Below are 12503 nucleotides of genomic sequence, written 5' to 3' on the forward strand. Positions count from 1 at the left end.
CTGAAAACATGACTTCCTTATCTCTCATCTGGCTGAAATAGGGTTTGTTGCTCTGTCCTAGAACGGAAAAGATTTGCAGGAAATCTTTTTATCTACTCCCTGCAGAGGCTCAACCCTTTCTCTATTATGCAATTGTCTATACAGAGCACTAGAAGCAGCTGAAAACTTGAAGCAGATTCCCAAAAATGTTAAATGTGGCCAGCTAATTTTTTCGTGAGTTAAATCCCAATCCTCCTGGCTTCTGAACGTAATCCAACCCTTGTGGGAGCAACACAGAGGCTTGCTGTATTTACTGCAGTGTTTGTTCCATGTCTCTCTCACCTTTGTGAAGTTAAGACATTCACTTTTCACTCAGAGGACACAATTACAGAGTTTCAGTCGGACCCCAAATTTCCTCATCCGGAAGGAAAAAACTGAAGTTTCCCTTTATCCTTAACATCATATAATGATTCATCTCTGGTTGTTGTCCTTTAAGGGTGTCCCTCAAAGGGACAAATCACAGCACACCGGCCACAGAGTGCCAACGTAACAGATTCCATCAAGGGATGGAGGTGTCATCACTCAAATGGTTATTGATGCCAACTTGTGCCCTGTGATCACCAAGCTGCTTTATGCAAAGGGACCCCAAGATCAAACTTCAAACCCAATCCCTGGTGTTTGAAAGGTTTGAAACACTCATAAGGAAGGAGAGTTTATTTCCTCTTCATGATAACAGACACTGAGTAACACCCCATACATTCGGTCAGGAGCAAGTGCTGATCCTGATACTCTCTGTGTACTAGCAGCACCCAGTCAGACACCCAAAGCAAGGAAAAACAGGATGATATAATAGAAAACCCCCTGAGGTTATTTATGTCAGCATTTCCCAGTGTGAAGTTCTTTTGGAGAAGGCACTTCACTTTGCTGGACAAACTCACCACAGGCTTACTGACATACCACTTCTTTGTAGGAACCTAAACCACCTTGTAGGAACCTAAACCACCAAAAAATCACTCCAAAGCAACATCAGCAGAGAAACCAGGGCTTGTGCTAGCTGCAACTGAGCACTAGAGCAGTGCAACACTGAATCCCAGAGAACTCTTGACAGTGGCTACTTCCTAGCATAGGTTATGGGGAAACTCTTCTCAAAAGTTAAAGACTATTTGCCACCAGATGCCACAGGGAATCTGAAGGTATTCCACAACTGCTGTGTGCACCTCACACAGCAAGACCCAGGTGTGCAATAGGTTCTTTCGGGAGACAAAACTTCAGATGTCGACTGGCTGTTGTTGGCCACTATACTGCTTCAACCTTTTTGCAGTCAGTCCTTTCTGAGAGAGCATCCATCCTTGTGTGGGTTCCCTGATCCTTCTGGATAAAACTACCCAATCTCCATTCTTTTAGGCTGTTCTTACATCTTGTCCCAAGTCAATGTCTATCTGATATCTGGACCTGAAGATGTTCCTTGCTAAGAGCTGAACATCTGCTGAATACAAACTGCTGGGTGTTACCAGTGAAGCAAGGTATGGATATCATGGCCACTTCACTGGGACAAAGAGGCATGTTAGCTCTGTGCACGTTGGGGATTTCTTTTGTTTCCAAGTAAGTAGTGCTTCTACTGATAGAATCAAGTCTAAATGAAAATGCTTGCTGGTAACTCTGAGAGCACAAATGCAGCAAGGTGATATGGCGAGCCAGCTCTCACTGCTTCTGTGTTGGAGGCACCTTCATTTTTCCAGAGAGGGACTGAAGTCACCTGCAGAGTCCTCTCTAATACTTTACTTGCAGTAAATTGTCTGAAAGTCGCACTAGGATTTAGGGCATGGTCCTGTAACTCAGTTAATTGAAAGTGATTAAAAGAGAATGATACTTTTTCTAACATCAAGTTCTCTATTAGATGAAAGATAATGCTTTCTGAATTTCTGGAGTTTCCTTACATGGCAAAGACTTGTGTTAACAGTCAGAATAGCTATTTATTCTGATTTGACATTTTGTTCATAGGTTTACTGAAGAGCGAGGTGGAAGGGCAATTCTTCAGCTATGAAAATCACTGGAGACATTCAAGAGCTTTGAGAGTATGAATTCCAACTGAGTTGCTTTGAAATCCTCAGGAGCTTCTGATCCAAGAATCTGTACAGAAGAACTGTAAAACATCAGCACAATCTGATCTATACCATGAAAGCTTCCATCACATCATTAACTGATTTTAAAACATGGTTACAGGTGCAGCATTGACTCTGGCTGCCAGAACTCATGTGTGTCATCACCTGCAATACTGCAGTGCCTGGACAGTTCTAAAATCAGTTCAGCCAAACAGATTTTTAATGTGTTAGCATGCTGGGGAGGTTTCCCAGCCCAGAGCTGGCCTTACATCCTGTGTCATTGAGAGGCAATGAGTGAAGCTACACATCCCAGGGGGAGAAGAGGGAGTTGTCCTGAGTCACTGCACTTGCAGAACAGCATCCTGCCCACAAGAGGTGGGAAGTATGAGCAAGATGAACAAGGGAGAATTTGCTACAACCAGCATGAATCAGAGACCTTGCTTTTGCCTTGATCTGGGAAAATAGAGCTGAAACTCTGTGTTTATTTGTGTGCTCATCTCTATAGCTGTTAGCGTAACATTTACCTGCAAAACTACCCAAGAACTGGACTCAAAATAGAATTTAGCTTTACTTGGGAAGAAAAACGTAAGCAATGGTGAGAAGCAGTTAAAAAAGCCCTCCAAATATAGAATTATGCTGTCAGAAGATGTAATAGGAAAAGTGCATTTACACACATATAGATATAATTACTATATGAGGGAGAGTAGGATACAAGGCAGATTTATAAACTGTCTATTTGCTCCTGACAAAGACACCAGTTTGCTGGGGTTAAAAAAGCCTACAATGGTGGCTTGGATGTCTTAAACCACAAACTTTAGTATCTTGACAGAAAATGAACAGAACTCTAGAAATGGATGCTCAGACCCCCCTGGGGCACATGATTTGACTGCAATGCAAGTTCAAAGACCTTCCTGAAGCCCCCAGAGCACTGCCAGCCCACATAACTGTGAGTGTCAGAAGAGAGCACCTTTCCCAAACATGCTACTTCTTTACCTCTATTTATACCATACTAGAAGCCTGAAGAAATAGAATCATCTCTCAACTCTCTCTCTAAGTCAGACTCCAAAGCTGCTTTGACCTTCGTGACCTATATTCATACATCTGAATACTAATATATTATTCACTGAAGGTCGGACACTATATACACAGTACTGGGCTCACAATGTGCTGCAGCTATTTTAACTATATTACATCTGTCTCACTTTTATTGGGTTTTAATTAAACGAAATTAAATGAGCATATATTTAGATTGAGATAGTATAAACTGACATTCATGCAGATATGCCAGCCTGACTATAAGATATGATCTTAATGGAGCAGAGACTTTGCAAACTATTAAACTCTACCATATAATGAGGCATCTATTTAAATACTCTTTTCTTTGAAAAGCAACTCTGCCCAACTATGGTGTAGTGTTGGAGAGCTCAATTAACACCTTGCAGAACAAATGGAAAACTGCCCAAGCCGTCACATTGCTCATACAGGGTGTTGCAGTCACCTAAGTGGGACTCAGGCACTTCAAAATGCAGGCCTTACTTTATGTCCACTACAAATACAGGAGAAAGCCACAAATGCAAACAGGGGTTGAATCTCTGGCCCATGAGAAGCTACAAACTTCATGCTCCCCACTCATACCAGGGTAGAGCAGAGCCTTGGTGAATCTTGGCGTCATAGCACCAGATCCCTGAAAACAAAACTTCAAACTCATATTTGGAAGTCTCTTGCACTGAACTGTAGAAACCTCTCATTCTACATCAGAGAGCTAATCAATTTCTTTTTTGAGTCTGAGGATGTGTGCTGCTCATTGATTTTAAAAGGTTCCCTTCACACCTCCCTTGGTAATTACTGTGTCTTCCACAAGCAGCCAGCTCTAGAGTTTGAGTCCCAGGTGAAATATTCAATTGAGATGTTGCTCAAGAACAGTGAATAGGAATCAAAACTTGGACACTGTGACAGGCTTTACTAGTTTGTTTTTAAACTTTCTATCTCACTAAACTTGTGAAGCAGCTGGTAGAGAGGCAGCCAAGTGCCTGTGAAAAGGAGGCTGGAGAGTGTACAGCAAGTGCATCAGAGGCTGCCTTGCTGCTCATTTATGGCAATTTCTGATGCTGATTTAGTCAACTACGAAGTGAAACACATCCATGTGCACTTTCCTATTGCTGCTTCCTATAGCTTCTCAGAATAATTAACAAGTGTGATATTTTCTTCCAGCACAAACAGATCAAGATTAAACCGCGTTGTGGGGGAGAAAAGCTAAAGGTCACTGGGAAATTTCATAAACTATAAATGCATTATATAATTAGTGTTCACTGGTACATCAAGGTGGGATCAGGAGTGTCAGGCTGGGTTCTATTTTTGCTGAGAGTGATGTCTCACTTACCCACTCCTCCAAGTACAAACCTACTTATCATCCAAGCATCATCAAATGTATGCAGAAGGCTCCTGCTATGGGGAAACGTTTCAAGATGTTTACCATGGTTAGAAGAAGATGGCGATTCCCTGGCAGCAGCACTTGTAACAAATGGCTTTTGAGTGCCCAGATATAACTGTGGCCAGGCAAGGAAGTCTGCTTCATATTTAAGCATGAAACCCCGTTAGACCAAAGTTGTTCCAGCTCTGGTCCCTTCTGTACTTTGTGTAGGGCACTGGGGGCTTTTTCCCCCAGACTAAAGCTGCTATGTAGTTGTGCTGTGCATTCTTAAACAGCCACTTGAATTCACACTGGGGACCTCCACTTCATCAGTGAATAAAGCAACATTTTATTTTCTTTAATTCTCTAATGGGCCTTACAGTCCTGGGAGACTGAACAGTGCAGTAGAAAAACAAGAATTCCTTGCTAAATTGAGTGCATTCTTAGCCACCCCCAAGAAATAACCATCTGTATTTCAAAAGCTAGTATTTGGATTGTCAAACAAAAGAATCAAAAAGAAATTCTGTATTTCAAAACTGTGTCCACCTTTCTTTGAAATCCACCGAATTGCTGCTTTTTGGATTTTTCTTTGTTTTTGTGGAGTCACATAGTAAGGATGGCAATGAACTCAACAGAAAGCAGGACGCTGTCTTGCAGAGTCTGTATAAAGAGTAAAGTTGCATATGACCACTGACTGTAAAATCTCAACCAGTATCTCATTATCCTGATTTGCACTGTGCTCCTATTAAAAAATAACTGAGACCCACTGAGCTGGTACTGAAATGTCTGAGCCTACCAAGGATTTGGGGCAATATCAAGACAGACTACTGAAGAAGATATCCAGGTGATGTTCCAAAAGGCACGTCAACTCTAATGTCTCCTTTAAACAAGCCACGATATCCTGCCAGAGAGGATCAGCTCCAAAAACCGTTTTTACATTGTAAAAGAAACAAGCTCAGAGCAAAGTGACATTTGGGTTTAGAATTGCATTTCAGGCAAAAAAATAACATCATCACATAAAGAGAAAAAGGAGGAAGAGTGAGGAAGCTGGGAAGGCTTACTTGCTCTGCCACCTTACCCGAGCGGAGTTGCTTGATTCGCCCATTGCTGGTTGCAGTGTCCACGGGCAGAAAGTCCTTGAACCAGGAGATTTCAGGGTCAGGGTTACCACTGGCAGCACAGAGCATGGTGGCTGTGCGGGCCTTTTCCACCACCTTCAGCTGCGGGCCCATGTCAATGGTTGGGAAGCCAGCTGGGAGGTGGTCTTCTGCAAGAGAAACAAACACACAAGGTTAAAGAGAAACGCTCCAGCGTAGCAAGGGGATACAGTTGCCGTGACAGCAGTGCCACCATACAGCATCTGTGCCTCTGCTGGAAAACAGCAGCCTGACTTCCCTACTGAGAAAGTTATCAAGTCCTTAAAGCACATTAGGCTCTATAATGAGCATTCATTACACCAATAGAAGCTTCCACTAAATTTAACTCCATTTAAATCAATTGCGTTGGGAAATGTCTATAATTTTCATTGATACGTAAGCTCCATCCATTGTTGCTAATAATTCAGTAAAAGCAGGTATTAAGACTTTTTGTGGGAGGACTGAGGTGAAGGTAACACACAAACACAAAGCCAGATAGTTTGAGGCATCTTGAAAAACAACAACTAAACAATAAAACCCCTTAGAAAGGTCCAGAGAGGCCCATTTTATCTTTTTTTTTTGACTAGCAACATTCTGTCACATTGGTAGAATAGACTGTAAATTTCTTCCTCATGCCTCCAAGTCTGATTCCGAAGGCTTTTAGAAACTAATGAATGTAAAGTTAATGAGCCACACTCTGCTCATGGGCAGCCTGGCCAGACTGTGCCGTGGCAAGCTCCTGGTGCATTTTCTGGGCTGCAGAATTCAACAGAGGCGTGTGAGAAATGGCCAGTGCATGCTCTGGCATGGCTTACTACAATACTGTGAAACAAGCCCCCCCCTTAACTGCTGAAATCATTCATACAGCAGGTAGAAAAACAGTTAATTGGGTTTGTTGCTGCAGAGCACGCTCAGGTAGGCTGGGTGGAATACATTAGGCAGCCTTCACTGATAAGCCAAGGCATGCTCCAACATCGTCATTCAATAGCAGCTGCAGAACTGAGCTCATTTATTCATTCTGTGGCAAGATGTACTGTACTCTGCTAAGCCTGAACTGCAATCAAAAGAACAAACTTTCACAGAAAAAAAGAACTTGAAGAACATTAAGAAGCTTTTAAAGCACCAGAAACTCAATTATTTTCAGTATGTTTCTTTTTTCCCTGTTTTAAGGAACCTTAAGCAAACTACTTCTTTGGCAAATCTGATTTTGCAAGGCTCCCAGCTCACCGCAGTGTTTAAACAAACAAGACTTTAGCATCTTCCCAAGTCCCAGAGGAGTCTGAACTTGCTGCAATCTGATTTTTCCTGCTATCACTGCACATCTGTACCCTCATATCCTCACAGAAAGATACTAGCAATAGGTCACCTCAGGTGCTTCCTTCTACCTCTACTGCCACACCTGCAGCATGAACATGGCCTGTGGTAGCTAATCTAGCATATGTCTACCTAAGATCGAGAGAATTCCCAAGACCCTTGACTTGTTTGCAAATCAAGACTGTAGCAGAAGGCAACATCTGCTAGAAACAAAAAAATGCCTGGGAATATCGTTTAGATGAGAGTGACTATGAAGCATTCAAAGTTTTCTACAGGTAAAAGGGTTCCTGATGTTTATTAAAAGCACAAACGCTATTTTGTCTCCCAGATCAACCTCCCGAGAAACCTCTCTCATCATGAGCAAACATAAATGGAATTGTATTTTTTTTCAAATGAAAGGTACTATGAAAACTAGTTCTTTTAAAATTTGCTCTCCATTGATTTTCAGAGCCAAAAGGTACATAGAGCTTAACTGGAATGACACCAGCACCAGCATTCAATAGCAAGCAACAGAAGCACTCAATATTGAGCAACCACAATGTATACTCCTACATGGCTGAAAAGAAACAAAAGAAGGGTACACACAAAAGTACAACATGGTATAGACTTAAAAGCAAAGGAAGATATATCAAAAAAACAGTAAATAATAACAGTCCCTTGGATTAAGGCCAGTTTGCCTACAGTGCAGCACCTTGCCATTTAGGGTATTGAAAACAGATGTTTACTCTGGGGAGGCTGAAACCCTTAAGTGATCTGATCTAATCACCACGATTACCATTGACAATGTTTTCTGGTTTGCCCAAGATTTTACAAAGAATGCACTGAGCTAAGTATCACCCAGTCAACTTCATCCAAAGTCTGTGCAGAGGCTTAGCACATAGCTAAAAGCAAACCTGAAACTAGCATTTGTGCAAGAAATCTCTTCCTGTCTACAATGATCCCTGTCCACAGACAGGAGAAAGACCAAAGAGTCCTTCACAATGTCTGATCCACAGGTACACAACCAGTCTGCTGCACTGGAGTGACTGCTCAATCAAAATCAGCAGTTTGTGATGAGCCACAGACCATCTAACCTTGACTTCACTGAGTACAACAGAGGGACACTGATTACAAACACCCAGCAGCAAAGCTGCCTCTGCTGTACTAGAACTCTTGGCTCAAGCCTTTTCCACACTCTGAGGTTAAATACAATGGTGCTACCACACCATTCACCCCCTGCAAGACCAAGTCATCACAGAGCCCAGGTGAGAACACTGGGCACTCAGCTGAACAGAGGGCACAGGTTATGACCACGTCATGATCCTCAGCACCCACACCCCATGCCACACTGGACACAGACAAGCACAGCCAGCTGCGCAAGGTTCATGCAGTGCACAGTCTTTTCCCTCTTAACTGTATACAAGCCCAAAAACTATAGTGGCAAATGACGGTAGTAGAGATATCGTGCATCCTTCATAGTCAGGGCCACAGCATGTTTCCTGGGCTAGCACTGGTACAGACCAGTTTCCATGCAAGCCTGGACCTTGAAACCACCAAAACTCCAGCAAGCAGTGCTGGCATGCCTGCATCTACCAAGCACGGGCTTGCTTGATCTCTTGTCCATCAAACAGAGGCAGCACCGGTGTTTAAAAGCAGTAGTTTGACTCCAGGAGGCTGCAGTCCCAGGTCACATCACTGTGTGATGAGATGCCTAGAGAAATCTGACAGCTGGTCTCTGATGACACCTCAGACACCCAGAGGCTGGAGTTCACCTGCTGTTACTTCCATGGTAGGAAGGACAGGCACTGGGGACAAGGTCAGAACATCCAGGGAACTAACTACCCAGGAGGACAAACACCTTCTCCAGAGGTGGTCCAAGGTATACCTGTAGTGTCATGAAATGGGGAGCCTCAACCACTCCAGGCTTTCCCTGTATTGTGTGGCTCTGGCAACCCCCCAAAACCCTCGTGAAAAAGAGTGGCTTTGGAGAAAACCTGAGCTGGTCACACCGCAGAGCACAGCCCAGAAAAAGCCCACGTCTGCCCCGTCAGCAACACTCCTGAAGAGATAACAGGGCTTCCTTCCAGCCGGGCTTGGCACTGCTGACTTCACTGGGACTGCGAGGGATGTGTCTGTGTTCAAACACTACAGACCACGATAGGAGTTCAGAGCTGTTCTTGCCGTGCCTTGCCCTCAGGCAGAAGTCTAATCTAGGTATAATTATGAGGCTCAGTCATGCCTCGGCTCCTTTCAGCCCTTGCTCGCTGTACTAACTTGTCTGCACACAGAGCTTGTCAGTAATAGCCAGCCTCCTATTCCAGCCAATAGGAGGATACTCTTATTTGAGAAAATGAGGTTGTCAGCACTTGGTTTTATTTGAGGATAGCCAGCGTGCCTTCGATGCACATTAGAACAGGCTATGAATGCTTTCAAGAGCTTACCATCGAAACCACTTTTTATTTTTGGGTTTCAGGTACTTTCAGAATGTAGACATTAGGTTAGAGCAAGCAAAATCTAGGCACAACAGGATTTTTGGGGGCACTCTAACTGCCTCCATGGATTAGAGCATCAGTAGCAGAAATGACAGAGGAAAGCAAGAATAGAGAAGAGGAGCAGGAGGAAAGGAGAGGAAAACAAAAGAGAAAAGAACAAACAAGTGGGGTTTGCAGTTACAAACTGAAACTTGGAAAATCCTCAACCAGGCTAAGGTCTTGCTAGCAGCAGTCACCAAGGAGACAGGAATGTCCCTCTGGCATCTAGCATGACAGCATGGGCAGAGGATATCTCCTCTCACTTGACAGCTCCCCTTGCTAATCTTTTTTCTGAGGTGACAGAAATCTAACCCCTGCTCTCATACAGCTCTTTTGTGCCACACATTTCTCATCTTTAAGGGAAAAACTAAGGTAAGAAACCTTTCCCACAGCCCCAAACTGGAGCTGAGACCTCCTTTAGAGCAGATACAATTACACGGCTTGTTCCCCAGCTCCCCAGAAAACTACCTTTCCTGAGGATGCTGCTGTGAGAGACATACCCCTCGGTGTGTCCTTATTTTCTGCACCACTCGAAATATCAAGTGATGATAAGGGACATAGAGGCAATAGCAATTTACGTCTTACAAGAAGCATGGATCAGTCCCAGCATGGAATGGTGTGTAGATAACAGCTGCTTGCAAAAAAAGGCCTGCAGAGGAGTCTGTGGTGAGCACAGCTGTTGACAGCTGAATCCTGCAGGATTACCCCCAGGACTTTGCTGAAAACTTGTAATCTCTCACAGGACAGAAAAGTTGGAGGAGCTGAATATCAAATTGCTACCAGCGCAAACACTGTACAGCACTCACTGCTTTTGCAGCCAAGCAGTTGTGTTTTGCGGGGGTCATATCCTGACTTGGCACCTGTAAAACCTTCCCTCTACCATTGTTTATTTCCTCTGTGTCAATGTAGGAAATGGTATTTTAGAAATGATAGTGCAAACTGTAAACATGTTTATGGAAGTTATTTGTCACATTCTTCTTCCTATAAAAGCCAGGCTTGCTTACTATCATGAGTCCAATTGTTCAGACTGCTGAGGGAGAGTTAAAAAATGATACAAAATATAATTTGAAAATAGGAAAAAGTAGCTTTTCTATACATTACAGCTTACAGCTGCGAGGGTAAATCTCTTACAATCTATCAAAACCACTGCCACACTGGAAGGGGTGTTCTCAACTCCTTTCAAGTGAGATATTGGGCCTTATCCCCATACAGGGCTGGAAATGGCTTATCTGGGCCATGGCTGCCGCCAGCCTGCATCAGCTGAGGAACTTCCAGATCAACATCAATTTTAGGGTCTCGGTAGGGATGATTAAAACACAAAGCTGCTTTGTTTTCAGTTCTGCCAGCTATCTGAAACCACTCAGGAGTGTGTGGTGCTAGGGACAAGCCAGGAAATGGATTGAGGGCAGAGAGATCTCTGATAAATGTGTCTGACTGTGGTCAGCATTGCACAGGACAGGATACACAAACCAAAAGCTATTTGACATGTTCCTTACCCATTTGGTGAGGCAGGCTGGGATCACACCCAGTTCACATCACCAGGGCTGAACTGACCCTGCCCAGATGTGGTGGTTTGAGGCACTGTAGCACAGGATGTTGCAGGGATAACCCTTGTCTACTGACAAACTCTTTCCTGATGGATCAATGGAATTACACTGCAAATTTTGCAAGCTTCCAAATGTCCCTTTGCGACACGGAAACGCATTTGCAAACGCAAAATTATCAGTGCAAGGACAATAGCCCGGGAAGTCGGCAATATTAACTAATGAAAGATGCAAGCCAGTTACATTGTAAGCACACCACAAAGCAGGACATCTGTTTGCTGAATAAACAGCCCTGATTCCTTCAGCACAGGTTACACAGCACAGCTATTCAATTACCACAAGACAATCAAAAGCAGTCGAGCAATCCGGCGGCCCAGAAGAATGGCACCACTTTACATGATAAGAAAACCCTGACAATGCTCTGTCCGGGTTCACCTGAAGCTGCACAAAGAGCATTTTATCAGCCATTTTGAGGCAATGCTCTCTTTCTGCATCCTTTTTACACAAGTCCCTAAAGAGGTGCACCACAAACATTATCCAAATTCATGGTCTCCAAAGGCTGCCCAGTGTTGGGCTACCGCCCATGTGGGGAATGGCAGGCGGAGCACATTTGTGTGATCTGGCTGTGGGAGCCAAGTCTAATCCAGGCTAATGAAACCCCCCCTCGACATTAGCACCGCCTTGTAATTGCCTCAGGAAAAGGTGGGGCACTGAAACCAACCTGTTTCAAAGGCAGCACAGTCTTAATTACTGGGTTAGTAAGTATAAAACAGTTTCAGGCAGGCAGAAAATACAAACAGTCATCTATTGATGACAAGGCTTTTAATGACAAATCTGCTGGGTCTGTATGACATCATGCCAACGTGACATGCTGAAGCCGTGTACTGAAAATGGGGAGAAGGGCACAGATGAATGGGTGGGTGTGGAAACAAGCTCCAGAAGGACTTCTCTGTTTCACGGTGTAACCACATGAATTGCCGCACAAGAGCTTACAGTAAACAAAGTATTTGCTATCTCTTAGAAAGATCACAGCACCAGCAAAACAGCTCACAAAAGAAGGAATCTGAGTCAGTTCAAAACAAAGTACTGTAAGGAAAATTCACGAAAATACGAGACTAGACACGGCAGAAGAGGATAAACTGACAAGCAGATTCCTGCTCCAGGGGATCACAGTGTGGGAGCGCACGGGACCTGCTTGCCCCAGAGTTTATGAGTCCATAAAACACCTGATGGACACAGTGTTACCCTTCCAGTGCCAGAAGGGCACTGCTGACACTGTCCTCTCATGTCTGGACAGCAATTATCTCCATTTACAAGCCACCAATACTTTCTCAGTAGTGTAGGTGGCCATTCCCAAGCACCTCAGAAGGGGAGCAGGATGGCTTTGCAGAGCCAGGTGCTCCCAAGAATAAGACAAAGCAGCACCTCCCAACTTGCTCTGATGAGGAATCGGGCTGTGCTCCTGCCAAGTCCCTGCACTGCTTCTCTCCACGTGGGGTGCCAAGGTA

At 44.0% G+C, this 12503-nt stretch overlaps 1 protein-coding gene across 6 annotated transcripts in view; it reads right to left on the reverse strand.

Moving 5' to 3' along the window:
- PTPRF (protein tyrosine phosphatase receptor type F) overlaps nucleotides 1-12503 on the reverse strand; it is a 376812-nt gene that overhangs the window by 101444 nt on the left and 262865 nt on the right. For all 6 annotated transcript variants that reach the window (XM_083868101.1, XM_083868100.1, XM_083868096.1 and 3 more), the window contains exon 6: nucleotides 5570-5758. In XM_083868101.1, the coding sequence (XP_083724227.1) occupies nucleotides 5570-5758 (189 nt within the window). The remainder of the gene's footprint in view (nucleotides 1-5569; nucleotides 5759-12503) is intronic.

Source organism: Zosterops lateralis (assembly GCF_965231275.1).
Source record: "Zosterops lateralis genome assembly, chromosome: 9".
Taxonomy (NCBI): Eukaryota; Metazoa; Chordata; class Aves; order Passeriformes; family Zosteropidae; genus Zosterops; species Zosterops lateralis.